The sequence below is a fragment of the Trichogramma pretiosum genome, unplaced genomic scaffold (assembly GCF_000599845.2).
Source record: "Trichogramma pretiosum strain Unisexual culture from Peru unplaced genomic scaffold, Tpre_2.0 scaffold79, whole genome shotgun sequence".
Taxonomy (NCBI): Eukaryota; Metazoa; Arthropoda; class Insecta; order Hymenoptera; family Trichogrammatidae; genus Trichogramma; species Trichogramma pretiosum.
Window position 1 is genome coordinate 66,432 of NW_019641700.1, and position 26,898 is coordinate 93,329.

At 37.3% G+C, this 26,898-nt stretch overlaps 4 protein-coding genes across 4 annotated transcripts; 3 read left to right on the plus strand and 1 right to left on the minus strand.

Annotated features, from left to right (window-relative positions):
• Positions 1–9,419: 9,419 nt before the first annotated feature.
• LOC106657721 lies at positions 9,420–15,224 on the plus strand. The gene is made up of 9 exons (XM_023462619.1): positions 9,420–9,645; positions 9,755–9,980; positions 10,709–10,883; positions 11,028–11,108; positions 11,549–11,599; positions 11,704–11,935; positions 13,009–13,248; positions 14,161–14,366; positions 15,056–15,224. The coding sequence occupies exons 1-9, from the start codon at positions 9,529–9,531 to the stop codon at positions 15,222–15,224; spliced, it is 1,497 nt and encodes a 498-aa protein (XP_023318387.1). The 5' UTR covers positions 9,420–9,528.
• Positions 15,225–19,058: 3,834 nt separating this feature from the next.
• LOC106657728 (lipoyl synthase, mitochondrial) lies at positions 19,059–21,320 on the plus strand. Its single transcript, XM_014379389.1, has 7 exons — positions 19,059–19,143; positions 19,477–19,571; positions 19,652–19,963; positions 20,033–20,189; positions 20,271–20,328; positions 20,417–20,572; positions 20,642–21,320. The coding sequence occupies exons 2-7, from the start codon at positions 19,485–19,487 to the stop codon at positions 21,021–21,023; spliced, it is 1,152 nt and encodes a 383-aa protein (XP_014234875.1). The 5' UTR covers positions 19,059–19,143; positions 19,477–19,484; the 3' UTR covers positions 21,024–21,320.
• Positions 21,142–22,961, minus strand: LOC106657729 (proteasome subunit alpha type-1). The gene is made up of 5 exons (XM_014379390.1): positions 22,782–22,961; positions 22,213–22,463; positions 21,973–22,132; positions 21,696–21,905; positions 21,142–21,626 (listed from the first exon to the last, which is right to left on the minus strand). The coding sequence occupies exons 1-5, from the start codon at positions 22,782–22,784 to the stop codon at positions 21,393–21,395; spliced, it is 858 nt and encodes a 285-aa protein (XP_014234876.1). The 5' UTR covers positions 22,785–22,961; the 3' UTR covers positions 21,142–21,392.
• A 742-nt stretch (positions 22,962–23,703) lies between these two features.
• On the plus strand, positions 23,704–26,833 carry LOC106657749 (farnesol dehydrogenase-like). The gene is made up of 6 exons (XM_014379422.2): positions 23,704–23,847; positions 24,123–24,326; positions 24,395–24,645; positions 24,731–24,877; positions 24,966–25,071; positions 25,177–26,833. The coding sequence occupies exons 1-5, from the start codon at positions 23,760–23,762 to the stop codon at positions 25,005–25,007; spliced, it is 732 nt and encodes a 243-aa protein (XP_014234908.1). The 5' UTR covers positions 23,704–23,759; the 3' UTR covers positions 25,008–25,071; positions 25,177–26,833.
• Positions 26,834–26,898: the final 65 nt, after the last annotated feature.

Genomic DNA, 26,898 nt, shown 5'->3' on the forward strand with positions numbered 1-26,898 from the left:
GAAGTTCAAACTAATTTGTTTTTACTATAAACATGATTTATGTATTCGAGGAACGATGTCATAATCGTTCACGATCATATTGTTTACAATTGAATTACTAATTTATCTGTTAGTGTACATTAGAGTGTCCGTTATTTCCCCACTTTTTTGTATTTCTTCTCCCCCCACCTGGATGTCTTCTATTTGATTAGACAATGAGAAAGCCGGTATATAGAGTTCGAAAAAATGATTTTAAAGTGGCCCCCAAGCGGCTTGAAGCTTACATGTATTTTATAGCACTGTGTGACATAAGTTCACATTTATGGCACGCTTTTCTGTGGCATAAGTCGCACATTCTGGCACTGCTGCGTTCGCATCACACTCGCATGCGCTCGTGCGCTAACCTCACTTCGCGCTACCAGAAGTGCGACTCATGGCTCGGAAAAGGGGGCATAAATGTGAACTTAGCACAGTGCTATAAAATGTTGTTCGATACTCGGGCCATAGGGGACACTTTTTGGCCCGGCGCAGTTTAGGGCCCGAGCGCAGCGAGGGTTTTAATAGCTGGGCCGAAAAGTGTTACTTATGGCCCTTGTATCGAAAACTACTTTTAAATAGGAAAAACTTAAAAATTTGATTCTTAGTGATAAAAACTTCAAAAAAGTTTTACCACTAACCAACTGAGTTGTCTTCTCTGTGTTGCTTTTGACCGCCGTCAATATAGTCAATAACTTATTTATGGTAATAAGGAGGCCCGGCAGCCACCAATGATTGTCTGTATTCAGGTTTCATATCTGAAGAGATGTAGATGAGCGGATGTCTAAGTGGTTCAGTTTCGAGCAGAAACCGTAATCATAGCGAAGTAGGGGCTATGCCTATATGCAAAACCGTATGCTATTGTATGTTATTATTGCCCAATATGCCACATACACACTGGTGGCCCTCATTAAGCTGTATTTAGCTTTAGCCTCTGTTCAGTCCTTCCTGAAATATATGCATGCACGTAGAAGTCGACTAGCAACATCTAACGCGGCGCATCGCATCCGTGGGCGCGATACATCGTGATACGCAATCTTCATTCGAAACGCCGGCCGGCACGCGCGCGTATTTTTGCGGGTTCATTTTATTGTTGTTATATCGACACGTCCGCGTGAAGTCGCCACTAAGAAGTATCGTTCAAGGGGGCGCGTTGGGCGCTCGCATGACTCTATGTGCATGTCATTCCCCAGTGGCACTCACTGTCGTACAATAACTCAGAGCTACAACACACATGAACTCATACAGAGACAAATAAAGAGAGGTTTTTTGCAACGATTTTTTCCTCTTTAAAGTAGTGCATTATTATTTCATACTCACCCTTCATATACGAGATTCAATCATTTTAGTAGGATCTCGATTATACAGCCTCGCCCCCATCATTCATCTTCATATACTAGCATTAAGATTGCTATAGTAATATCTTCGAAGGCTGAGATATCTCAGTCGTCCGAGGTAAAAATGTTGTGGCTGCGTTCACTCACGGCCCGCGGCCACGGGTATTGTAGAAAGTAAAATTTTTGTTGACTCGTCAGTCGTCATCATGGGACCTCACACACCAGTTTTGATTATATGCGTTAATGACTTAGTAGGAGTGATCGACTTTTAATAACTCTCAATTCCTGACATACATGATTTGGCGACTCCATAAGGTATAAAAATTCAATATTTGTTTTTTATCTTCTTTTCCAGATGGGGCCTACATAACATTCTTACTTTTCAAACAGCAGATTATTCACGTACAAACCTTTCTGATTAATCCCATGCATTGATTACTCTGAACATGAACTTTTTTTCGTATTTTCTTTGAACACTTGATACCAGGCACGAGATACATTTTAAAAACCACATAACTCTGATTGTACGTAAACAAACAAGAGTTTTTTCGAGCAAATTTACAAGCGCACGAATTTATGAATTGTTAGCCCTATGTAAACGCACATGAGAATAATTCACCGAGCATCGCTCGCATAAGACTGAATTTATGTGAAGCAGCATGTACGTAATACGAGCGACTATAATAATCATCATCGTCGATGTCGTCGTCGTCGTTGTGTATTATACGCGTTTATAACGAGTCGAGACACGCGGGTCAAAGTTAATCGCTTAGATGAGGTCAATACACCGATGATCGGAGTGGCGAGCGAGCTTGAAACGATAGCTAGACTTTGCGATTCTGAATTATGTAAGCATTCGTAATGCACGCTGTCCCGAGCACGTGTGAAGCTGTACTGAAAATATATAACGATACCTTTAACGAAATTCATTCTACACCTACAAATTGAGCTTTCTTTGGAACTTGCAAAAATTGAAAAACCTAATTCGTACCAAAAATAAATGCACTACCGCAGCCTTCTACAAGCACACAACGTATACATACTGTTTTACTTACACACATAGATGTTTTACTTTTATAAGAAAAAAAGTTCAAATGAATTTTATTTACTGAGAAACAATAAAGGATACTATGCACAGATGGCACCTAGCGTATATATGAGCAATTCTATACAATGACAATTTTGACAGGTACTATGTGTTTCAAAGAACGGAAAATTGTGTTATCCTTGAATATGACTACTTTCTCTGTTTTTTTTTATTAAATTAATTAAATTATTCGGATCTTTTTTTTTACTCTCTTGTTTTCTTGGTTTTTCTGACTCTTTCTTTTTATCTCGAAGACTTCGGATACGTATAAAAAAATTCAATAGGGTTTTTAAAAAATGACATGTAAATAGTATAATGTTGTGAATGTTAATTTATCAATGCGCGCTTATTTATTTATTCTTCACTTGACAACCGTAAACTTTATGGAAAAAATGTCATATCGAGGGTGCTTACGAACATTATCTCTCTTTTAAAAACAAACAGATCCTGTATAAGGAATTCTCTTTTTTTCAAAATGCAGAGAAAAAAAATCACTCTTTCAATTCGTAATGCAAATTTTTCGCAAAACATGTGATAACTAAATCTAAGAAACATGGTAATTCTCATATCAAAAAACTATTATGCATAAGTTTTCAAGGGAAGATTTTCTTCATAAGCACCGATGATATTATGAAAAGTGTTTGAAATCATCCAAAAAATTCGTACAAATTTTTTCAGAATATTTCGAAGAGCGCACAGCTGCGCTCATTCTGTTGTTTACGTCGTGCGTAGTATATATGACCTCTCCGTGTTCCCTTGCATGGTGTTTTGCCGTATAGGCCATATAATACCGTTACGGTACACACAGGTCCGTGCGAAGTTGATCGAGCACAAGTCGGTGCTCATCGAATAGACACAGTTTTTAAAAAATTATAGTGATCACAGCTTTGTGCTCTTCATCAATAATTTTGTGTTTTGTTAGTTTGATATGGAAAATCACCACAAAAATTATAACTTGTAACGAAATTCAAAATTAGAAAGATGAAATCTGGTGATTTATTTAAGTGTGCAGTCAGGTAATTATTATATACTGAGAATAAATAATATAGAACATATCGATATGATCGGGATTATTTCGGGGTAAAAGAGGAACCTACTGATGTGTTGCTTGTCCAAAATAATTGCGAGAAGATTGACGAGAAACCCGATCTGAAAAACTTCCAACTCTTACCATTTCTGCAAGAAAATTCATTAAGTATTAATGATTGTATAAAACTCGTAATATACTTGTTTTTTTCATGAAAATTCTCATAGAACTTTGATATTTCGTTAGATAGTCCAGTCAAATTAAATCTGACCCTATGTTAAAAATGAAAAAATTCGCAACCGCAGTTTGCCACCGGGAAAAGTTAGTGTTAGATGGTAGAAATGAAGTAGTGTAAAATGCAACTATGCAACTGATGGGAATTTAAACAATTGGGCCCCTTGAAGTTGCCCAAAACTCGTTTTTCGGCTGTAGTTTTTGAACGACAAACTTTACGAAAAAAAGGTTCAAATGAAAAATTTAGGTCTTTTCAAGACCTACAATTTGGCGTATTAAAAGTTGAAATTCGGTCATTTGTTTATCCGCTAGGTCGAAAAAACCGTCAAATATGACCGTTTTTTCAATTGTGTATAACTTTGCAATAAATAAAGCTAGGGTAACGAAACTTTAGGAATAAGAAGCCCTAGTCATGACGAACAAAACGCACTTTTCATTTTTGCGCTAAGTGCATTATTGACCGAGTTATTCCATTTGTTTATAAAAAAAGTTTTTTCGTCCTTAAGCTGTGCCTGCTACTACAGACATGCTACGGACCCCTGCGACCGCTCAAATGAAAGGTAAAGACCTGTACATTAGTAAACTAATCGAGCCGTAACATTTTATTGTTATTTTATTACTTAAAAATGGCCGCGAAATACCCCCTCCAAAAAGTTTATAAACAAATGAGCCTGGACGATTAAATAAATGTCGTACGCGAAGAAAAATTGGAAAAAATGGAAAGCTGACATCTTTCCGCAGATTTTTTAAAAAAAAGCACCCTTCTAAGTGCAATAGGAAGCGAGATAATTTTTTTTTTTTTCAAAAAATCACTGTGGCCTTAATTATTTATATTAAGAGCCGAAATTTTGCCACATATTCAATGTAAAGTTGAAGTTTCATTTAGAGTCGATTGCAACTCTCAACTTTAATTATTTTTGTAATAACATTCAGTTAAACAACGAGTCAATTTATGCGACGCCCGCCGCCGCGAATGGGCGGGGAGTGGGGGAAGCCTCGCACGAGTGTCGACGCGCTAGAAAAATCTGAACTCGCGCTTCAAAATCGCTTGCGCTGTAAAATTTTTCAATATCTCAGCTTCTAATGCACTTACAGACTTCTTTTTTTTTTATTGTAAAGGTCTCGAAAAATTATTAACATTGGCAACACTCGTGAACCATTTAATAGCACGGAACTCTCGTGAAAAGTGATCCTTTAAATGTTTCTTATTTTTCATCAATTTTTATCGACGTACTCATCTCGTATATTTATTAAACAATTAATTTGCCACATTTTATTTATTTATAAAATTTCATATTTATAAACAATTATAATTTTAATTACATAGTTCATCAATATTTGATTGCATTACATCTTAACATGGTAATAATTAAGTTTGCTTATGATAGTTTTTATAATTCATTGTAACTTCTAATGCAGCCAAGTTGAAAATTTTCTTATCAATCAGAAATCAACTACTTAATTTTCTTTTTTTTTGCAATGGGCTCAATATTTTCACCATCATTAGTATTATCAGTAGTTTCTTCATCACTTTCATCAAGACGATCGAGTACAGTCTCTATATGTTGCTGATAATTTTCTTCAATGATATTTTCCATAAATTGACTATTCTCCTCCACATCTAAAATCTCACCTTCCTTATCTTTAGTAATTTGAAAGTATTTAAAGTATGATGAATCGGGTTACTTGGGTTACTCGGCCAAAAATCCTTCCCTCGATTAGTTGTGTTACTTGGGTCATTTGGGTTACTTGGGTTACTTGGGTTACTTGGGGTTACTTGGGTTACTTGGCTTAGTTGGGTCATTTGGGTTACTTGGGTTACTCGGCTAAAAATCCTTTCCTCGATTAGTTGTGTTACTTGGGTCATTTGGGTTACTTGGGTTACTCGGCCAAAAATCCTTTCCTCGATTAGTTGTGTTACTTGGGTCATTTGGGTTACTTGGGTTACTTGGGTTACTTGGGTTACTTGGGTTACTTGGGTTACTTGGGTTGCTCGGCCAAAAATCCTTCCCTCGATTAGTTGTGTTACTTGGGTCATTTGGGTTACTTGGGTTACTTGGGTTACTTGGGTTACTTGCGTTACTTGGGTTACTTGGGTTACTTGGGTTACTTGGGTCACTCGGGTTACTCGGGTAAAAATCCTTACCTCTTTCTTTTACTTTTTATTTCAGTTCACAACATTATTATGCACTTTATTTGTAAAAAAAATTTCCGCTGGAGAAAATTATGACGCATATCAAGCTCCGTTAGTTCCTGAAATTGATGAAACCGACGACTTACGATTATATTTGAATCAAAAGTCTAATCATTTAGAGCTTTCACAGAACTTTCCACGGGTGCAAATGCTATTCATACAGCACAACACATTACTATCATCTTCAGCGCCTGTGGAAAGACTGTTTTTGCATGCTACATTATTGGACATCCCAAAATGAAATCGATCGTCACTAACAATGTTCGAGAAGCGAGTCCTCTGTAAAGCCAATAGTACAAAACTCTTTTGTAAAAAAAATATATTATTTTATTTTTATATTTTCTATTATTATAATAATTTATTACTTAGATGTTTAATACTTAGATATTAATGAAAATAAATAAATTATATAAATAAAAGACATTTTCATGTCATCTTTAATTAACTTTCGATTTATTTATACTTTATCATTACTGTTATATGTGGGTTCCATTTTATAAACATTTTATTCGGATTTTTATGATAATTAACGCAGTAATTGATAATTAATAACTGATTGATTCAGTTACCAGTCACCAGTTTAGTAATTGATAACTTAATCATTCATTTGTTAATTTATCGATAATAACTCATAAGTGAATTAACCAGTTACCTGTTATTTATCTGTTAAATAATAACTAATTTAAGCAGTTATAAGTTAATAATTGAGTTACTTTTAACTGAATTATTAGTTATCAGTTCTTTAATTATTAACTTGTAACTTAATTATTCAGTTATCAGTTAACTATTAAGTTCAATTGAATAATCAATGAACTACCTGCAACACTGCTTTGAAGAAGGATTTAAAAAATTTACATTCATCAGCTCCTCTAATACAATCTCATTATATTATGTAAAAACAATAAGTGAGTTCTAAAAAAATGTATAACTTTTGGAGAAAAATGAAACACATTATTGTAAGTTAATAAAATATTGAAACCCTTTAGTTGGTGTCAATTTTAGAATGCTATAGTCATTTTTCAGCGAATTTTGTTCACACTGAAATTCTGCAAGTTTTATTTACTTACGTTACTTTATACGTTATCGTCGATTAGAATTGAATTGCTTTAAAAATTGTTTACACTTCTTAGCTCATCAATTTTTTATAAGAAGATATTTGACTATGCATCCCAGGAATACAGTATCTTTTTCCTAAGTTATTTTTCAGGTCAGTTTAATTATATCGTAATTGAGCTCTATTATGCGTATTTAGTTATTTGATATATTCAAGTTTCTGAGATCTCAATCGTCACGTATTAACTTTTATCAAATGTTTGAAGTATAGAAAATTTCAATTGCTCTTGAAGTCTCAAACTTTAAGTATTTTTTATAGAAATGCTTTCAAACATTATAGTAGCCCATACATAAACTTGGGTAGCCATGCGCGCCACATATTCGAGTGTGCTTTTAGGCTTACTCCTCGACGATGCGTACACGCACACAGGCATTTTTCCTGATCTTTCGCCACATTCATCATCTTTAAGCCTTCCGAGATGAACAGCTTCTATTCATTATCCTCCCCAACACTTTGTCGCTTTCTATATACATAATACGAGAGCTGTGATAATGTGCGGCTTTGCTAACGGTGCAGACGGCGCGTCTAGCCGAAATTCATTGTGTCTCTTTGGCTTTGCGCGCAGACGTTCGAAAACAATGCGACGAGTGCTATTGCGATTGGAGAGGACGTGCCTGAATGTGCGTCGGTCTTGAAAGAATCCAAGACTAGTTCGTATATCGAATCACCAAGTGAAAAATTCAAAATTAAGTTAAATTTGAAAATTAAATTAGCTGGCTCGTAGACGAGTTGCGCGCAGGCATATTATATAGTACACATAAGTCACATGACGAGGTATGCTATTCTCCATACATATACAAATATGACGAAACGTGGTCAAAGTGAAAAGTCGCGTGTGTTCGCAATCGCGTGTAATTGCGATACGTGCGTGGCTCTCGAGCTAAAAGCTCCGAGCGGAACAAATTGTTGCGCGCGCGCGCGGCAATATGGTCAGCTCAGGACGCATTTTACTCTTTAACTCCGATGCCGCGAACAGCAGGGACTTTGTGCATGCCTGCTCGTTGAAAAACTCACAAAGAGCCTCGGATCCTTATCTGTGGTGCGCACTGATTCTCGAGAATTCGGTCGCTTACTCGTGTATGCATATAGCTATTGCAAGTACGCGACTCTATAAGTGCGCGCGTGCACTGCACCGAATAGCCTTTTTAGCGCCCGATGGTTTGTAAAAATTCTAGGTACACGAGATTTGTGTATTTCTTTGTTCTTGCTACGAAAAAAAACAAAGCTAATACTGAGCTCGATATATAACGGAGGATAATTCATGGCTTTTAATTAGAGTACGTTAGAATTATTTATACATCTTATACACGTAAGCCCGTTATTGCCTGTGTGGATCCGATATCGAACGTCGAGAAAATTAACTGCCCTTCTAACTTTTTGCTCCTTTTTTCCTTTCTTTTTTTGTAACAAAAAGATCAAGAAACAAAAAAATATGGAACAGCGCGTATAATTATTTTCATCGACGCTCTATCTCGTTTCGATCGAATCGCTCGATGACGATACTAGCGCGAATATCCGTACTTTCAATTTTACAATGGATTTTACACGTAAATTATAGAATAAAATGTCGCGATGAAAAGAAGCCAGCTTTTCTTTTTTCTTTCATATTCGCTTAATGAGAGAATAATTCATTTTTATTTTCCACAAAGTCCAAGTTCGCGCATCGGCGTGCAAATCGAAATGCGCCCGTAATAAGCATTTTCTCTTTTTTCCTTCCTAGCGCGAGCAACAAAACATTAATCAACGCGCGTACACGAAAACAATGTGAACTCAGCCGCGTGCATTATATACTACCAAGTGTCGCATTTCCCTGTACCTGCTGCGTACTGCGTCAATGATTTCCAGATGTTTAATCTATCAGGTCGCGCGTCACACGCGTTGCTTTTCATATTTATGCCTACGATAGTATGATATAACCGCAGAGGTGAGCCTCTATCGTCATCAGCGACCCGTCAAAACGCGCCTGTTTAGAGAGATGTAACGCTCGAACAATAACGAAACATCGTGCGTGTGTGTGTGTATGCATCTGTCTAGCCTCTAATGCGAGTGCACCCAACAAGCTCCGCCGGGACCTTATTCATGAGCATGTGAACGGCCGTCGAATCATAATAATAGGAAAAAAAAGAAACCTGTCGAAATATCCTATATCAATTTGCGCTCGGCTAAAAATAAAAAAAAAAGGAGGAACATAACAACAAAAGGCGTGCGGTGGACGATCTCGCTGGTGCGTGAAGGCGTAACGAGGTAAATATACGCGCGTCGGAGCATCGCGCCCGTGGAGCTCATCGCCTGACCGACGTATAAAAAGCTAAGCTACTCTCGAGCTAAGCTGCACACAGTTGGTTCGACGCGTAAGGCGAAGTTTATATACACTCTTCTTGCATGTCGAGCACGTAGAGATCGTTCGTCGGTACTTTTCTCTTTCTCTGTCTCTCTTTCTCACTTTGTCTTTTCTCATGCGATCGGAAAAATCTCGTTCTCGTCTTTTATCTCGTTAAACTGCCAAGGGCGAGAAGAAACATGTTTAGTGCACGCGTGTTGATTTTGACGCTGGTGATTGTTGTTGATGCTGTACTCTCCGAAGAGGCGGCCAAGACCAACTCATCGGCGACTTCGATCAATTTGTTCCATACAGGGGTAAGTGCGATCGATCGATCATCACGTTGAAAATTCGAGTTAAAGCTCTCTGCGACAATCTACGACAATTCACCGTTTTCGATAATGACGAAAGCTTACGTTAACTAAGGGTTCGAAAGATAGTCAGGGCTCGGTCTCGAGAAGAGCCATCGAGGAGACCATCACTCCGCCGAAGTCGTCCGACTATTCGCCATGGATTAAGAAATTTCCACTGAACGACATTCGTCGAGGACCACTCTCGCCACCGAGGGTCACCGAAGACGTTGACGAGCCCTCTACCGAGAGGCCACCTATCAAGAAAACCAGGACGGTCGGCCCTGTGCAAGACTCCGAAGGTGAAGCGAACTCTCACTTTTTTTTCTTTCTCCCTCGAAAATGCAATTGTACCCGAAGAGATAAGATCTAACTACTTGCGTGACGTTTTACGACTGTGTGACTACGCGCGGTGCAATAATTACACTTTCGAAACGACAGAGCCTAATGATTATAATAATTTTTATAATAACAACTGCAGGCGCGAGTGAAAGTGTGACCACCGTTGGACTTTCGCTACTGAAAAAAAATTGCGTAACGATTTCTCATCTTCAGCATCATACTCCACTGGATCGCGTTTGAATCGAAACGCAAAATGTCAGGAATTAGCAATAACGAAGCGCAGCTATATATACGAAGCGCGTATAACAATGATTAATTCTATTATGGCTCGTTTAGCAATTGCTTCACCACTCCGATGACATTATACGCGTATAATATAATGGCACAAACAGTCCAGTGGGTATAGAAACAAGACGTAATCTCGACGCTGAATCGCTGACCTCGTTGAGCATTCGCGTAACGATTCGTTCGACGAATAATATACATACCGTCGTCGGTAGTGCACAGCTATGTTCGGTCCTCTCGTGCTTCACTCGCAAAAGCAAACCCCTCGCGTTGAAATCCGAGTATCATTCCCCATTACACACACGCGTTGGTCGCGTTGATCGTGGTGTCGGCGGCAACAGTTGGCGAAGCAGCGCATGTCGTTAAAATCAATTCTCTCCCTTTGTGCGCGTGCTATGTGCAGATCCAAGCAAATCAGCGACCACGGGCGAGAAGGACAAATCGACGTCGTCCTCCGAGGTGCTTCTGGCCGCCGGAGGAGCCGGTGGCGAGCAGCAGCTCAAGGGTGTAGTGTCGGCGTCCGGCGCTGGACCGGCGCCTCGTTTCCACGGCAACAGACCGAGCGACGACAGGTGCGTGTGCAGGACTGCGTGCGCGAGCTGTAATAACGAACCGTGCGATAGCGCAGCTCGCGCGCTATCTATTACATATATTATAAGGGATATATTACGAGAGAGACGATGATTGCCTATATAGCGAAACTCGTATCATTTTGTCCGCAGGCACGGCTGGAGGAGCTCCGGTTATCATGGATTCGGCAAGGATAAGTATTACGACCATCGCGATCGTTACCCTTATGACAGGTGATTTTTCTTTAGCACTTACATGTAGACGTACTACTAGCTGGGTGCAGCGCGCGTGACTTTTCATTCGAGTCGATGGTACTTTACGTTCTTCCTCGTTTTGTTTTTTTGTGCACTCGTGCATATAGCTGTGTCGTTTTTTCGGATGTACCATCGTTAAACGAGAATAAGTTGGTGCGTGCAAAAAAAAGCTCGAGTGACTCTTCGCTAGATAAAACTCCGTGATTCGTCGGACGTTTTATGTATATAACTTTTTGAGTGAGCACTCGCTCGATTTTTTTTTCCCCTTTTTTTTTTCGGTTTCTTCCATTTTCATTTCACCGAAAACGTTTCGTCGAGCTTCTGCTTTTGTGTTGCTGCTTCTGCAATACGCATTTATACAACATGGACATAATCGTCGTCGTCCTCGTATAACGTACGCGTGTCTCTCTCTGATTCAGATTTGGCTCGGTGTCAAAACCCAACTCGGACTACTCGAACGACGGCGACCGGTAAGTGTTGGTTTCGCTATAGCGCACATTACGCGATCTCGATATTTGCGGATGAATAATGACGCTCGTTCGCGTGGGCGCATATTGTCTTCTATGTACAATAGCTACAGTCAACGGCCGAGCTCGAATTACGAAGCCGATCGCTTTGGCTCGGCTACCGTTGGGGGTGGCGGTCGACCCCTGCCTTATCAGAGCTCCAACTACGGCTACGGCGGCTACAGGCCTCAGCGGCCCGGCATCAGCGCCAGTCAGATCGGCGAAGGTGAAGCCGACAATCCTTACGGCGATGGACCACCGCCCGACGCGGCCACCGCCGCCAATATTCAGACTCAGAAGGTCAGTGGCCCTCCCTCTCCCCCTCTACAGCTGTCAATTGAAACATATATGTATAAGACACACGAGCCGTATACGCGTGCAGCGAGAGATAAGAAAAAAAGGAGCGAGAAACGACGATGTATTGCCACGAGACTCGGATATTTATCAGAGAGAGAAGAGAGGGTGCCGCTGATTGGATTTATAGACTCCACCTGTGACCGGACCCGGCGCTGCTCTCTAATGGAATAAGAGCTTTCGCGTGATTTTTGGCTTCCACTTGTGCACCTCTGCCTTCTCGCGCCGCAATTGATGCATCGTGTGTCGTGCGGTGCCTTTGTCTTAGGAGCTTTTTCCGCTTTACCACGCGTTGCGATAATTACGATCTACGAGCTATTCATCGTCGCAACGGATTTTTCGCTCGCGCGCACGTTTCCGTGATATAAATATTTCTTTGTGCAACTTTGCCCGTTTCAATATAGTATACGTGTATTATTTAATTTAATTTGGGAAACTTTTAGCTCGAGAGCATAAATACGGCTTTATTTGATAAAATCAAAAGCGTATAGTCGTGCGCTGTGCGCAACCGAGAAAATGTAATTGGCTCGAAATGTAAATTAAATTGCGCGTTATGTGAATAATAGAACGAGTGCGCAATTGGACGCAGAAATTATTAACGATCTCCATGAGTTTCGTTGTTTCGTTAATCGAGCACGAGACGAAGTTACATCGAGAGTTTATAAATAATTCCAATTCGTGCATTAGTTGCACGGGTGAAAAAACGACGTCGCGACAGACTGGAGCGCATCCGCGTCGAGATGATTTGGTAATACGCAAATCGCTGCATCGTTTCAGTGTACATTATTACAAGTTCATTTGGCGGCACGCGTTTAGTAATGTTCTTCGCTAGTCGCTTGCATCGATAAATTTGAAATCGATAATGGTGGGTTTTTTATGCAAAGTTGCGTCGCGCATCTCTCGAGAGCATCGATCTTACTCCACGGAAATTCAGAACTACAGAGCAAACAACTTGCTACGCGATCTGTAACAACATCATTATGCTTGCCTGCACATGTACATAGTAAAATTATCGACAGGCGGTGGCTTTGAAGGCACTGGCTGGAGTAGCGTTGATTGGTGCAGCGGCCGCCCTCGCCTCGAACCCCGTGCTCCTGCCAATCAGCGTCATATCCGGCAAAAGACGACGCAGAAGACGTTCGACTGGAGATGCGCTGCTGCCGGATCAAGCTAGTAACGGCGGCGGCGGCATCAGCGGCGTCGACAATTACGCGCTCACCGCTTTGCTGCAGGGCTACATCCAAGCCAAGCCCAACAAGGTTCGTATTATGGATTTATCTCAAAGACAGATGCTTTATACGTATAATATACACGTAACCTTCGTGACTTTTGCCTAAATGGGGATTATAGAGGAGCTTCGGATCGATCGGATGACAATATTCTCGAAGAAAATGAAAGATCAGCTCAAAGTTCTCTGGAGAAAGTATCGTATCATTTTTCCTTTGATATTTGTTTCGCGTCGATGGTAAAAGAAATTCAATTAAGCGCGTGGTGCGGAGTTGGAAAAAAATGTCGCGCTGAAAAAAGGACAAGAGAAACATCCGCCTCGTTCTTTTTTTTCAATAAAATAAATAACGAGCTATCGCGAATGCAAATACATTTCGTTTTATTTTCTTCGAGGGAGAGGCTTTTTTTCCGCAACAAAAAGCTAGCGGTGATTTACATGAAATGAAAAGACCAGGTGATGCCCGATCGAATTTTATACACAGCATGCATATCACAAGCGGTCCTTCATGGTGTTATTTATTCGCCGTACATTAGCATATCGAAGGGCTTTACGCGAAATCAATCAAACTCGAGGAAAATTCGCTCGGGTCCATCTAACCGGCCGCGAGAGCCACTGAATATTCAATTGTTAGCTCTCGGTCGAGATATCAAAGAGCTTCGCTGGCGCCAAGCAGCTTATCTGTATATATACTAGAAAATTATTATAAACGATTTTATTCAAATAATAACTTATATGAATAAATATAAAATACAAATATAATTCAGATTACATATTTTGAAAGCGAATAAATCGATATCATTCTTAATTTTAAACTTTAAAATTCATTAGTTATTTTAAAAAATGAAGTAAGCATGTGATCTGGAGATGATACATATTATTAATCACCGAAAGATACATCAATCTTGTTTGAATAAACGAATTTCGCGTGATTATGTGCTCGCAGGTATCAAAAGGCGAGACTGAAACGGGCGAAAAGCAGCAGCAGCATCATCAGCAAGAACTGGTCATAAGTCCCGAGTGCGTGGCTCGACTCGCTTGCAACGTGCATCGAGATTATCTGCTGGAGCTGGACAAAAATCGCGAGCTGTTTGCCGGCAACGACACCGAGGCTCAGGCACTGCACGGCCTGGAGCACTGGTTCGACAGCTTGTACGTATACAACCTGAATGACGCGTAATTACATGCAAATGAAATTTATGCATTACAATAAGGTGGGAGCACGCCGAACTCGAGCTTGCACAAAATGTGTTGATATTTACGTAGGCGCGCGCGCGTGCGTCTATGAAATTTTAATGAGATACTCGTGTAAAATCGATTCCCTTTGCTGTCTCTTGAACACGCGTCGTGTGTATACACAGGATCGCACGACGATTTCTCATAAACTCGAGCGAGAGATCGACGACGCTCCATTGCTTCGATGAAGGGCCATTGTCGGCGTGAGTTTACTCGTGCAACTTTGAAAAGGCTTGATTGGCGATTCGCCGCTGCTCCCAGATGAGAGATTCAATGATTATGCTCGTACCTCGGCTCGGCGGGCCTTTCAGTCGAGCGAGCTTTTCAAAAGAAGTACTCGCATTTTCTGCCCGTAATAAGAGTGCGAGCGCGTGAATACGTGCTTTTGTCGAGTCACAGTCAGATCGCCCTGCGCTTCGTTACCGGATTTCATTAGCCTCGATGGTCAAAACAATGCGAACGATATGCTCGTATCAGGGGGTTGTAACATTACCGATTGTTCCATCCTACGAAAGTCTAAATAGCGTTTTTTGAAAAATTTCAAGCGAACGCTACTTGAAAGATAAAATGAATAGGTTATTCATAGCTTTTTTTTTATTTTTCAGAGTTCACAGTAACATATTGGTTGCGGATTATCTCTCTAATGAAGTAAAAACTATGATTCAATCGGCAGTAGAAATTGGATCGAACAGGAATGCCACGTGCGATGTATTCTCTTGCTTGGATACGCCACCATCGTCAGCGCAATCGCCTGACGATAAGAAGACTCATTGATAATACTTGAGATACTTTTTTTACCCAATGTATTAGCAATTTTTGTATTACGATTACTAATATATTGTAAATATTTTTAACTTTCAGATTCATTGATATATTTAAAATATATGATGTTTTACTCCGGTTCATATTCATTGCATTTCCAATCCTCTTAATACGTAAATTTGATTCCCATTACTTCTGAAGTACCCAAATTTATCAGGAGTTTTCTAAGTCATTTAAGACTCCGCTCATGTCAGGAGCTTTTTTATTTAGTTTCAGTTTTAAAACTTTTACAAAGTCTTCTTAATAAAGTGGTAGTAAATGAATAACTGTAGAAAATTTTGATATTTTTGGAGGTAACTTCCGAGCTGTAAATTATGTCGTTTTAAAGATAAATTATTGAAAATTATCGACTTAATTTTACCAATGATTTGACACAGCATTAAAATTATACAATTAATGATCGTATCAAACTCAAATATGTTTCACTCACGAACGCAATTTACGTTGGTAAGAGATATTAAATGGTTCGATGAATAAAAATTTGACATTTAGGATTTTCACGCGACATTCATCTTTAACTCTAATTCATTCACGCCAAGACTTGAGAGGATTAAAAGATACTATACCCCCGACAGAAAAACAATTGTTCAAGAAAAAGTAAAAGTTCGTTCATAAAGATCAATAATTTTTTTCACGAAAATTTAATATGATACTTTTAGTTACTAAGACAAATTATGAAGGATATGTACATAAACCAAATTCAGTCATCTCAGTACTCCTCGGTACATCTATGATGTTGTTATAAGGCTTTCTGCTGCATTAAAATGAGTTCACTTTTTTTACGAAAATCACTTGCTGCGGTCAATTCGATCACATGCGGACTTGACCGGAATTTCAAACTCATAAGTAAAAATTGTAACATTTAGAATTATTATTACGGAATTTTATGTTTTGTTAGACTTTTTTACTTTCTCCATGTAAATTTAATGAGCTTGAATTCATAGGGTTTTCATATCTCTAATTGTAGGTAAACAAATGTAATAAATTGTAATAAAAAGTAAAAAACTGTAGAAAAACGTATCACATGTCCGAAATCGTAAGTAATCTTATTATGTACTTTATTTTAAAAAATTTTCCACTGGGGACGTACTCACATATTATACATACACTAACTCGGATTAAGATGGTAATTCAATTAAAAAAAATTCAATTATACAGTTTAATTAGAAATTATATCGTTGTTCATTAAATTCTCCAACTTAATAAAAAAAAAATTTATTTTATATTGATCCACACCATCTTTAGTCTTTTTTGTAGCGAAGCGAGATTTATTGGATTTTCTCTGTGAAATCACAAGTTTTAATTTTATGTAAGCCATGTAATATATTATTTCAATGAATAACCATATCTGGATTTATAATGAATTTTTTTTCCTATTACAGCTCAACATTAGGATCAAAATTGCATACTTTAAAGTGCGTCTTATAAGCAAAATATTGCAATATATGAACGACATAGAATCGATACATAAAGACATCACACATACATGTGAAATATGTGGAACGACATTCTCTTTTAAAATCAATCTTCAAACTCACATCGATAAGATACACAACAGAACAAGATACCTATTTGATCTATGTAGAAAGACATTTTCACAAAAAAAACTTTTTCAAAATCCACATTAACCCATTAACCCATTAACGCGCAAAAGTGCAATTTTGTGCATGAATTTTCCGTTGTAAAAAAATTATAGATAAAGTTAAAATATTTTCTTGAAAATCCATACCCAGGGGTTTTTGGGTATGCTCTTTCAGTATCCGGTGTTATTTTTGTGATAAATAAACATTATCATCGTTTATTTTGCCATTAAAAACAAAAAACGTGATTTTTTGACTCAAAATTTTTTTTCAAAGTCGATTTTCTACCTTGCCTTGCCTTCGGAGGGTTCCCATAACACCAGAAATCGTACACTTTTTCTCTGAACCTTCAAAAAATGCGCTGCCGCGATTTTTATCTTGCCCCTATATTTCTAAAATGGCGAATTTATACCGAGCAGCGATATGAAAATTGCCTTATTTTTTATTTGTAAATTATTGACTTTATAAAAGAAAGTCATACAATGAAAAGTGTTCAAATTTGTTCATAGAATACATGTGAATTTTTTTTAGAATTTTTTAATAACTTTTTCAGAATTTTTCAGATTTTTTTTGGAACATTCTGGATTTTTTCGACAGGCCGAGAAATGGTCGTATTTTGCAAAATTTTCAAAGTGGTCTGAAAAATTCTGAAAAAATTCACACGTATTCTCTAAACGATTTCAAATAAGTTTTTACACTCCAAATTGTACTTTTGAGTTCATATTTAGCGCATGTAAAATAGGTTCTGAGTAAAAAATGAGTGAATTTTTATGCCGCTGCTCGGTATAAATTCGCCATTTTAGAAATATAGGGGCAAGATAAAAATCGCGGCAGCGCCTTTTTTGAAGGTTCAGAGAAAAAGTGCACGATTTCTGGTGTTATGGGAACCCTCCAAAGGCAATGCAAGGTAGAAAATCGACTTTGAAAAAAAATTTTGAGTCAAAAAATCACGTTTTTTGTTTTTAATGGCAAAATAAACGATGATAATGTTTATTTATCGCAAAAATAACACCGGATACTGAAAGAGCATACCTAAAAACTCCTGGGTATTGATTTTCAAGAAAATATTTTAACTTTATCTATAATTTTTTTACAACGGAAAATTCATGCACAAAATTGCACTTTTGCGCGTTAATGGGTTAACGCGGTGCACATGGGTGTCACATATTCATGCGATGCATGCGAAAACGACGTATAAAAAAAGGCTCAAAATCCACATCGATTCGGTGCATAATAAAATTCTTCATGCGCGCGATAAAACATTTCTGAGAAGACAAGTCTGAAAATGCACATTGATTCGGTGCATAATGATGTCACATTATATGAGAAAAAAAATCACATAAAAGGTTCGACTCAAGATCCATATTGATGTAGTGCACAACAGTGTTAGACATAATTGTGACATATGCGAAAAGAAGTTTACGAGAAAGAAAGATCTCAAAAAACACATCGATGAAATACACAGTGGCATCAAATATACGTGTGATGTTTTGTGGAAAGAAGTTCTCAACTAAGGGTAATTGCAAAATCCACACCGACTCAGTGCATAAAGTTATTACGGTATACGTGGAAAAAAATATAAACAAAAGGAAAATCGTCTCGAAACCACACTGATACAATGCATCACAACTTAATAAACGTATAAAATTTAATTTACTTGTTCAAAAGTTTAATTTGAAAATTTTCATTTATAATAATACCATGATTTCCTCCGATGTTATTTCATTATGTAAAAAAATGAATTTTAAAAAGTCAATAAATAATTGGAGGTTTGCAGCCACAAATAAAGCTCAATAGAGTAATTGTAATGCTAATGAAATGTTTAACCCCTTAAGTTAATGTCAATTTTTGATCTCATTTTGGCTTAAGACAAGAGTAATTCAACCAATCAGAAGCCGTTTTAAGCAGATTGATGATGACTTTTTGGTCAATCACTTTTGTGCATGAAAAAAACACTAATTAATAATAATAGAATACAATAAATTAGTATTAAATTATATATAAGATAACATAAAATATAATATAATGTATAATGTAATGTAAAGAAGAGAAAGAAAATAAATTTCATCGTTTAAAATGCATACTCGTGCTTTTCGTCGGTTCTTTTCTGTTGATTTGTATTTCGCTTCCAATTTAGTTTGCAATATCTTTTAGGTTAGATGATCATCTAGTATCTTATCTGAAGCGTCGGGCACACGACGACTCGTTTACATATCAAGCTCGCGATCAGCAGTGGCAATGAAACGTCGTCTGCAAGCGTAACTCCAAAATCCAAACAAAAAATATAATAGGTATCAAACTTTGAATGTATATTTCTCAATCTAAATCAATCTTGAATCGAAGATTTTTTTTAACTATGATCTTGTGATTACTAAAATTTGAAATTTTGCATTGTTACGTAAAAAAAAAGAAACAATCAAAATGTCATTACACAAAAAAATAAAAATGAGCTGTCATTGTGCAAGACGGTTGTGATAAAGTTATTTACGAGCTGAATTATTACATCTTAAACTGATGTATCTCTAAACTTACTGCAGTTTTAATCTTTATCGTTCTTGTTGATTCATACGCAATATTGCCCAATGTATGACGTGTGTATAATACATATATGTATACTTTTGCAGAGTAACAAATGGAACTCATGAAATCATTCAAAATGTTACGTCCTGCGCGAATATCTGGCATAAAATGTCCGTCAGAGCTTAATTTCCACAAAACAGTAAGTACTCAGTCAGTATTTGTTATAGTGAAAATCAGGATACTTTACTTTCAGTTCTCAAAAAATATTTGACATTGCAGAGTTCTTTCGCTACTAAAACCACAAAAGATGAATTCTCAAAAAATCTAGCATCTGGTCCACAGTTGGAAGATTTTATATCTGGTAAGAATACAGAATATGATGGGGCACTCAAATTGGAAAAGGGAGATAAGTCTCGACTACGATTACCTCCTTGGCTCAAAACTCAGATACCCATGGGTAAAAATTTTAGCCGCATCAAATCTCAACTTCGAAATCTGGGTTTAAGTACAGTTTGTGAAGAAGCAAGATGTCCAAATATTGGAGAATGTTGGGGAGGTGGTACCCACGGAACAGCTACAGCCACAATAATGGTATCCATTTTTGAATTGCATAAATATATTTTTTAATTATAACTAGCTTATAATTTATTGATTTTTTAGTTGATGGGAGATACATGTACCAGAGGATGTAGGTTTTGTTCTGTGAAAACTGCTAGAGCTCCTCCTCCCTTAGATCCTGAAGAACCAAAGAATACAGCAACAGCAGTTACAGAATGGGGCTTAGATTATGTAGTTTTAACTTCTGTAGATCGTGATGGTAAATTGTACTTCAAAATATCTTTTTAATAAAACTAGATTAAATGTAAAATATATTCCTAACTTCTAACTATTATTTTAGATATGCCAGATGGAGGAGCTAGTCATATTGCAGCCACAGTCAAAGAACTCAAAGCAAGGTAAATTCTTGACCATTGATCATCGTTGCCAAAAATTCACTATTCTTGTCTTGTTTATAAATCACTAAATCTATACTTTCTTTTTTAGGAGTAATATTTTAGTTGAGTGTTTAGTTCCAGACTTTCAAGGAAATATTGAATGTGTAAAAACAATTGTTGCCTCAGGATTAGATGTTTATGCTCACAATATAGAAACTGTAGAGAGGTTGACGCCGTTTGTTCGCGATAGACGCGCCCGATATCAGTGAGTAAAATAAATAAATTTATTTAAATGAAAATCATTGTTTAAACATTTGTTTTTTATTTTTAATAGGCAGTCACTGAAAGTCCTAAAAGCGGCAAAGGACACTAATCCTGATTTGATAACAAAGTCATCAATCATGTTGGGTTTAGGAGAAACAGATGAAGAAGTAATGCAAACAATGAAAGATCTTAGGGCAGCAGGTGTTGAAGCTGTAACTCTTGGACAATACATGCAACCGACAAAAAGACATCTGAAAGTTATTGAGTACGTTACACCGGAGAAATTTAAATCGTGGGAAAAAGTTGGAGAAGAATTAGGATTTTTATACACAGCTAGTGGGCCTTTAGTAAGATCATCCTATAAAGCTGGCGAATATTTCCTAACAAATATTTTGAAAGAAAAAAAGGGAATAAAAGTAGAGAATGAGGTCACACATAATAGTGCTCAATAGTTATTAACTTAATTACTTTGATAGAATATTGTTCAAGTACAAATTTACTGGAGATATTTAGATTTTTTTAAATTGTTCCAATTTTTTCGTTTAAACATCGCAAATTGAAACAGTTTGATAAAATAGTAATGTTGATTTATTTTTTAAATTGACTTATTTGCTAAGCAAATTCAAATGTTATACAAATATATTTCAAAATACTTATAATGTAAATAGACAAATTATATTGAAATAAAGACCATATTCACAAAATCATCAGAATGAAAAATTAACGAATGTTACAATAAGAAACAGTAATTAAGTGTTAATCTTTATTTACTCTCGACCACTGAATAAAAATTGATGTTATCAATATGTAAATTACTTTCATCATTCTGTATCCATTGCTGCAGATCTTTCTTCAGTAGCAACAGCAACTTGAGGATCTTGGGCAAGAGGATCTGCAGGAGGATCTTGTGGTGGTCTATCATCAGATGGTGCATCACCATCTGAAGGTCTGGTGCGTTTATCATCACCTTCAATTTCAGAAAGGTAACGTTGAGTTTCTGCTTCATCTAAGATTTTGAAATCAGTTCCTTTTCCAACAACTCCAATAGAAACGTTCTAAAAAAAATAACCATTATTATATACAATATTTTACATTATTTTGTTTTAAAAAAAATTATTGTTTACCTTAGTAGATAAATCAGCCTCATTAGGTAAGGTATCACGCAATGATCTCAAACCATGTTTGATGAGGTCTTCTACTTCACAACTCATAAATTCATTAAGATGTTTTTCTAAATAAGTTCGGGCACTTTGAGATCTTGCACCAATAGCCATAGCTTTGCAATCAAAATAATTGGCCGATGGGCACGTTTGATAGATGTGAGGACCTTGATCCTGAAAGAAGAATTGATTAATGTAATATATAATTTTTAAATTAACAAAATTTAAAGAAAATATTTACATCATAACCAGCTACTAATAATCCTACTCCATATGGCCTCCTATCATATCGTTGAGTGCAAGTCTGCATTTTATTTCCTAAGTTTGTGATGAGCCGACTGACTGGCAAGGTATTATCATGAGAATATTTATAATTCAAACATTCTGTTCTCATGTATCGGCTATAAGAAATGAATGAATATTTTAATAAAATATTAACTTTTTTCCATAATAAAGAACTGATATTCAACTAAAATATTACCTCAACATTCTGGCATCAGCAGTAAGACCAGACATGGCAATGCCAATGTGCTTGTCAATGGGAAAAATTTTCTTTTGATGAGATGATAATTCTGAAGTTGCTCTCTTTAAAGCTACAATAACAGCATGAGTTTTGTTTTTAAGGCCAACGGTGGCAGATCCAAGTTTGACTGCCTCCATGGCATATTCAACCTGGTGCAAACGTCCTTGTGGACTCCATACCGTAACATCACTGTCATACTGATTTCGGAACTGCAAAAAGACATAAAACTTAAAATTTTGCTGAACTTGAAGCTACAAAAATACAATGTGACAAAATGTCCAATAAACCGGCTTTAATGAAACGATGACATGACAATAACACAAAAGTCACTAAAATCTCAATTGCAAACAATCTTCCACAATGACTTCATTTCAAATTATGATGTTTAGATAAATTTTTATAATAATAAATTGTAAAGCACCATTTTTGAAGCAGAATAAATATGAAAATATTCGGAAAAATAAATTGCTTATTTCACATTTTAGGTTAGCTTTGCAAAAGTCATAATCATTTATTGCGAATCTTACCATTTTGAAGTCTAAGACTGTTTTTCAACAGCAACCACTACTTTTCACTAAAGGTTTCAACAATGCAACAACAATTGGGGACCAATTGAATTTGAAACTGTTGTTTCGGAAATCGGCGTGATGTATCAAAAATGAATCTCTGGGACACGCAGAGATGCCGCAGTGTTGTGTATGTGCCGTTCAGCCCCAACTGAGCGATTAAGGTGAATTCGCAATGCCACGGTAAGAGCGCGAAAAAATAGGCACTGGACTTTGAATATGAAATCGATACGAATGCGTTGAGAATTTTCCCGAATTTAAAAAAAATGTTACTAGTTATACGGCAAAAAAAAATCTTTTTTTAGAGGCGCAGCATAAATGTCAGTTTTGAAAAATTATTGATGTTTTTGCATAATTACGCGCATGTACTCGAGTTGACTTTGAATAACACTTTCAATAACGAAAATTCCTCCAAGTAGTAAAGAAAAGTAAATAATCCTGATAACATCGTGCTTTCAAGTACATTTTAAAAGTCATAATAATTACATACGTCGAATGAAAAATCAGTAACTCGATATAATATACATCGACGCAATCGTGCAGTGTGTTAATCCATGGATGTCGACGGCCTTGCCAGGTCAACGAACGCCTCTCTGCTGCATTCGCTACGTAATCCGCCAGATCGATTTACTCATATTACCGATCAACGCCTGCCACCGCCTCAACGACTACGTGTATAGACGTCTACTACGAGCCAATTGATTGTAAAAATTTGTTGGCTCTCTCGTTGCATAGTGCACAGATGAGAAGTTAAGCTAGAGCTCGAGCTCCACATAAGTACTAAGCTGCAACCTCGTTACTCTCGCATAATACGCAATGCATCGGCTCGCGCGTCCAGTGTTATGTCTCGAATCTAGTTCGCAGTGGCCGAGAAGCCGTCTCGCTGGATAGACCGATTTTCGCGCGCGACCCACGAATCTTGCAATATATCGTTTCGTCATGGATCGCTGGTCCGGTAAAGTTGCCGTGGTCACGGGTGCCAGTGCCGGAATAGGAGCTGCGATTGTCAAAAAGCTCCTGGAATGCGGTAAGGAGCATGGATGTTTGTAGCTTTCGTAGTTCTCATTTACATTGGAATTAATGAGTCATTTATAAATTGAAATTGGACACAAATTGTTCGAGCAAGATGCATGAAAAAAATACCCGCAATAACACTCATTTTGATAATTAAAAAATCATCAAGTAAGCATTTCTACGACAACAATATGCACGTTACTCCCCGACCCTAATGGAAGTTATTACGGTCGTTTACGCGCACAATTGACGAACAATAAAATAATGCAAGCCCCATATGCGATGTAGGTCTGATAGTGGTCGGGCTGGCTAGAAGAGTCGAGAGAATCAAGGAGCTGACCGACGACCCCGAGGCCAAATTACACGCGGTCGAGTGCGACGTGACGAACGAGAAGAACGTCGTGACCGCCTTCGCCTGGGTCAAAGAGAACATCGGCTCGATCGACGTGCTCGTCAACAATGCCGGCGTCACCAAGGAGACGACTCTGTCCGGTACCTACCAAGTTTAAGAAAACAGGACGGTAACTTGCCGATTTTCATTTTGCCTTACAATTATGCAGATGGAAATCTCGAGGAGTGGCGGCGCGTGTTCGACGTGAACGTGCTCGGCTTGTGCGTGTGCACGCGCGAGGCCGTTCGCCACATGCGCGACTCCGGCGAGGACGGCCTGATCGTGCACATCGGCAGCTTGGCCGGCGAGCGAGTGCCACCCGTGCCGGCCTTCAACGTCTATCCAGCCGCCAAGAGGGCCATCAACGCCTTGGCTCAGACTCTGAGATACGAGCTCGCCGGCTCGAAGATTCGCGTCTCCGTAAGTTTTAATTGTCACTATGACAGCTGCCCGCGATAACTGGGCGTTTTTACTTTTCGGGCGTGCTAACGTTCCCCCGTATCAGACCATTAGCCCGGGTGTGGTTGCCACGGAATTGCTCGCCGATTACTCGACCTTTACACCCGAGGTACTTAAGCATATGCCGGTGCTCCATCCTGGCGACGTTGCCGAGGCAGTCGCTTTCATCCTGTCGGTGCCTTCGCATGTCTTGGTAAAACATCATGGAATTTTAGAAATTTGACTTATAAAAATTCAGCAATCGTCGAAGTTAAATTTTTTTCTTATTTCTTGTATTACAGGTACAAGATATCGTCCTTCGCCCGGTTGGTGAGTCTTGGTAAAAGAATTGGACGATCTTTTCATCTCGAAAATGCATTTTTGAATAGTCCATGCTACGATTTACAAGTAAATATAATCATATATATCTATATTTTTAATGAGAGATTCAATAAAAACAAACGTATTTTTAAAGAAATTTCTTTTATTGTGTGACGAAATACTTACTTACAGATACATGTGATACATTAAAATTAGTTTTATATCCTTTTCGAACTCTTCACCGTTACATCAACACCTGACCTTTCAAAATTAATCTTCAAAGTCTTAAGAGACTTCAGAAAAAGCTTTATGTTTCATAGAATTATAAATTTTGATTATTTGATGGTACAGCCTACGTAGAATTAAATTATTATTTTTAAGATTGCAGAATTTTAACGAAATTCTTTGTTTATCAAAAGGTAATTAATGCTACAAAGAGTATTCGCGCGAGAAAAGTGTATGTTACTGTTCCGACGATAAGATTTGTTATAATTCTATTAGCGCTTCTGGTAATACATGCAATTTACTTTCTACCCTATGAGAAAGAAAAAAAATTTTGTTTGGATTTTTGATGAATGATTATGCACTATATTTAAAAAATTATGAGCATAAGATCAAATTTAAATCAAAGAATCAATCATTAATAAATAATATTTCGATACCTAAGTAAAAAGGTAGTAATGATTTCTTCTCTCAAAGATATTTTGTGAATAATAATGCAAGAGCTATGTATATAAAAAAACGAACAAATAAAATCATGAAGACAAGTAGGTGCCAGATTTAAAATTCAATATGGTACATCTAATATATCTCCGTGTCAATGACACTAATAATAAAATTAGAGAAAAAGAATATTAAAATTTGGAAAAAAATTCAAAGAAGAAGATGAGAATACATGCATTTATTTACAGTAGAAGATGAGGTATCTCGATTAGTGCAACCGAAATTTGAAAATACCTTGGTGTTAGATCCTCCGGAAGATCTCCCAATTCATCCAACGATGGATGATGAAAACGTTCCTCTTTAAATATGGTTCGCACTTTCTTCCTAAATCGAGATTATGAATCAGTCAATCGAAATCCTCACCTCCTCTTGTCACTTCGATTTTATCCAATAACGAGCTCTCTTAATTTCCCCGACGGGGGAAAACTGAGACAATCCGAGAATTATCCAAGTTTAGCAAGTGACATAGTTTCGGGAAAACTTGACTTTACTGTTGGAAAACTATGATGGAATCCTCTTGTTAAAGTCATTCATCCAAAATTGTCTTAATTTCAAAATCACAATTAACACTAACTCATGCAAAACGAATTCCCAATGCTTTCACATATACTAATCCTTTGATGGGTCCGATGTATCGAAGATTTTTGATAAGTTTTTTCCTACACAATAGATCGTAAAATTATCACAGTAAATAGAATCCACGATTAATAGTGTTGACTCGAAGGTGAGTGAAATAACACCAAATATGAGTCACACTGAATAATCGGAAAACCATGATTTGATCCAGTTTGCTTATAAATCCTCTTACAATTATGAAATCTCATCCTTTAAATTGACTCGAATCCTGAATCCAATGCTTTTAAAATCCTTTTGCGATAAAATCCTTTTAATTCGCTCAATATCCTATCCTCGCGATCCTTTCCCGATTATTCTCTCATGTTCTCCGCGCAAATTCCCTCCAAAGCAACGCGTCACGAATACATAATCCAGTGTAGAAGCAAGTTCATCAGGTGTAGGTTTCATTCATTGTGTAACAATCCAATCCCATATATACAAAAGAGAAAAATAAGTTAGTTTCAATTTTATTACAACATAAGCTCTGAAGATTAATCAAAATTTAATTGACTTGTTAAATTATGCAACTTTTTTGAACAATAAATCTATAATTTAAACATGATTTGAACTTAGTTT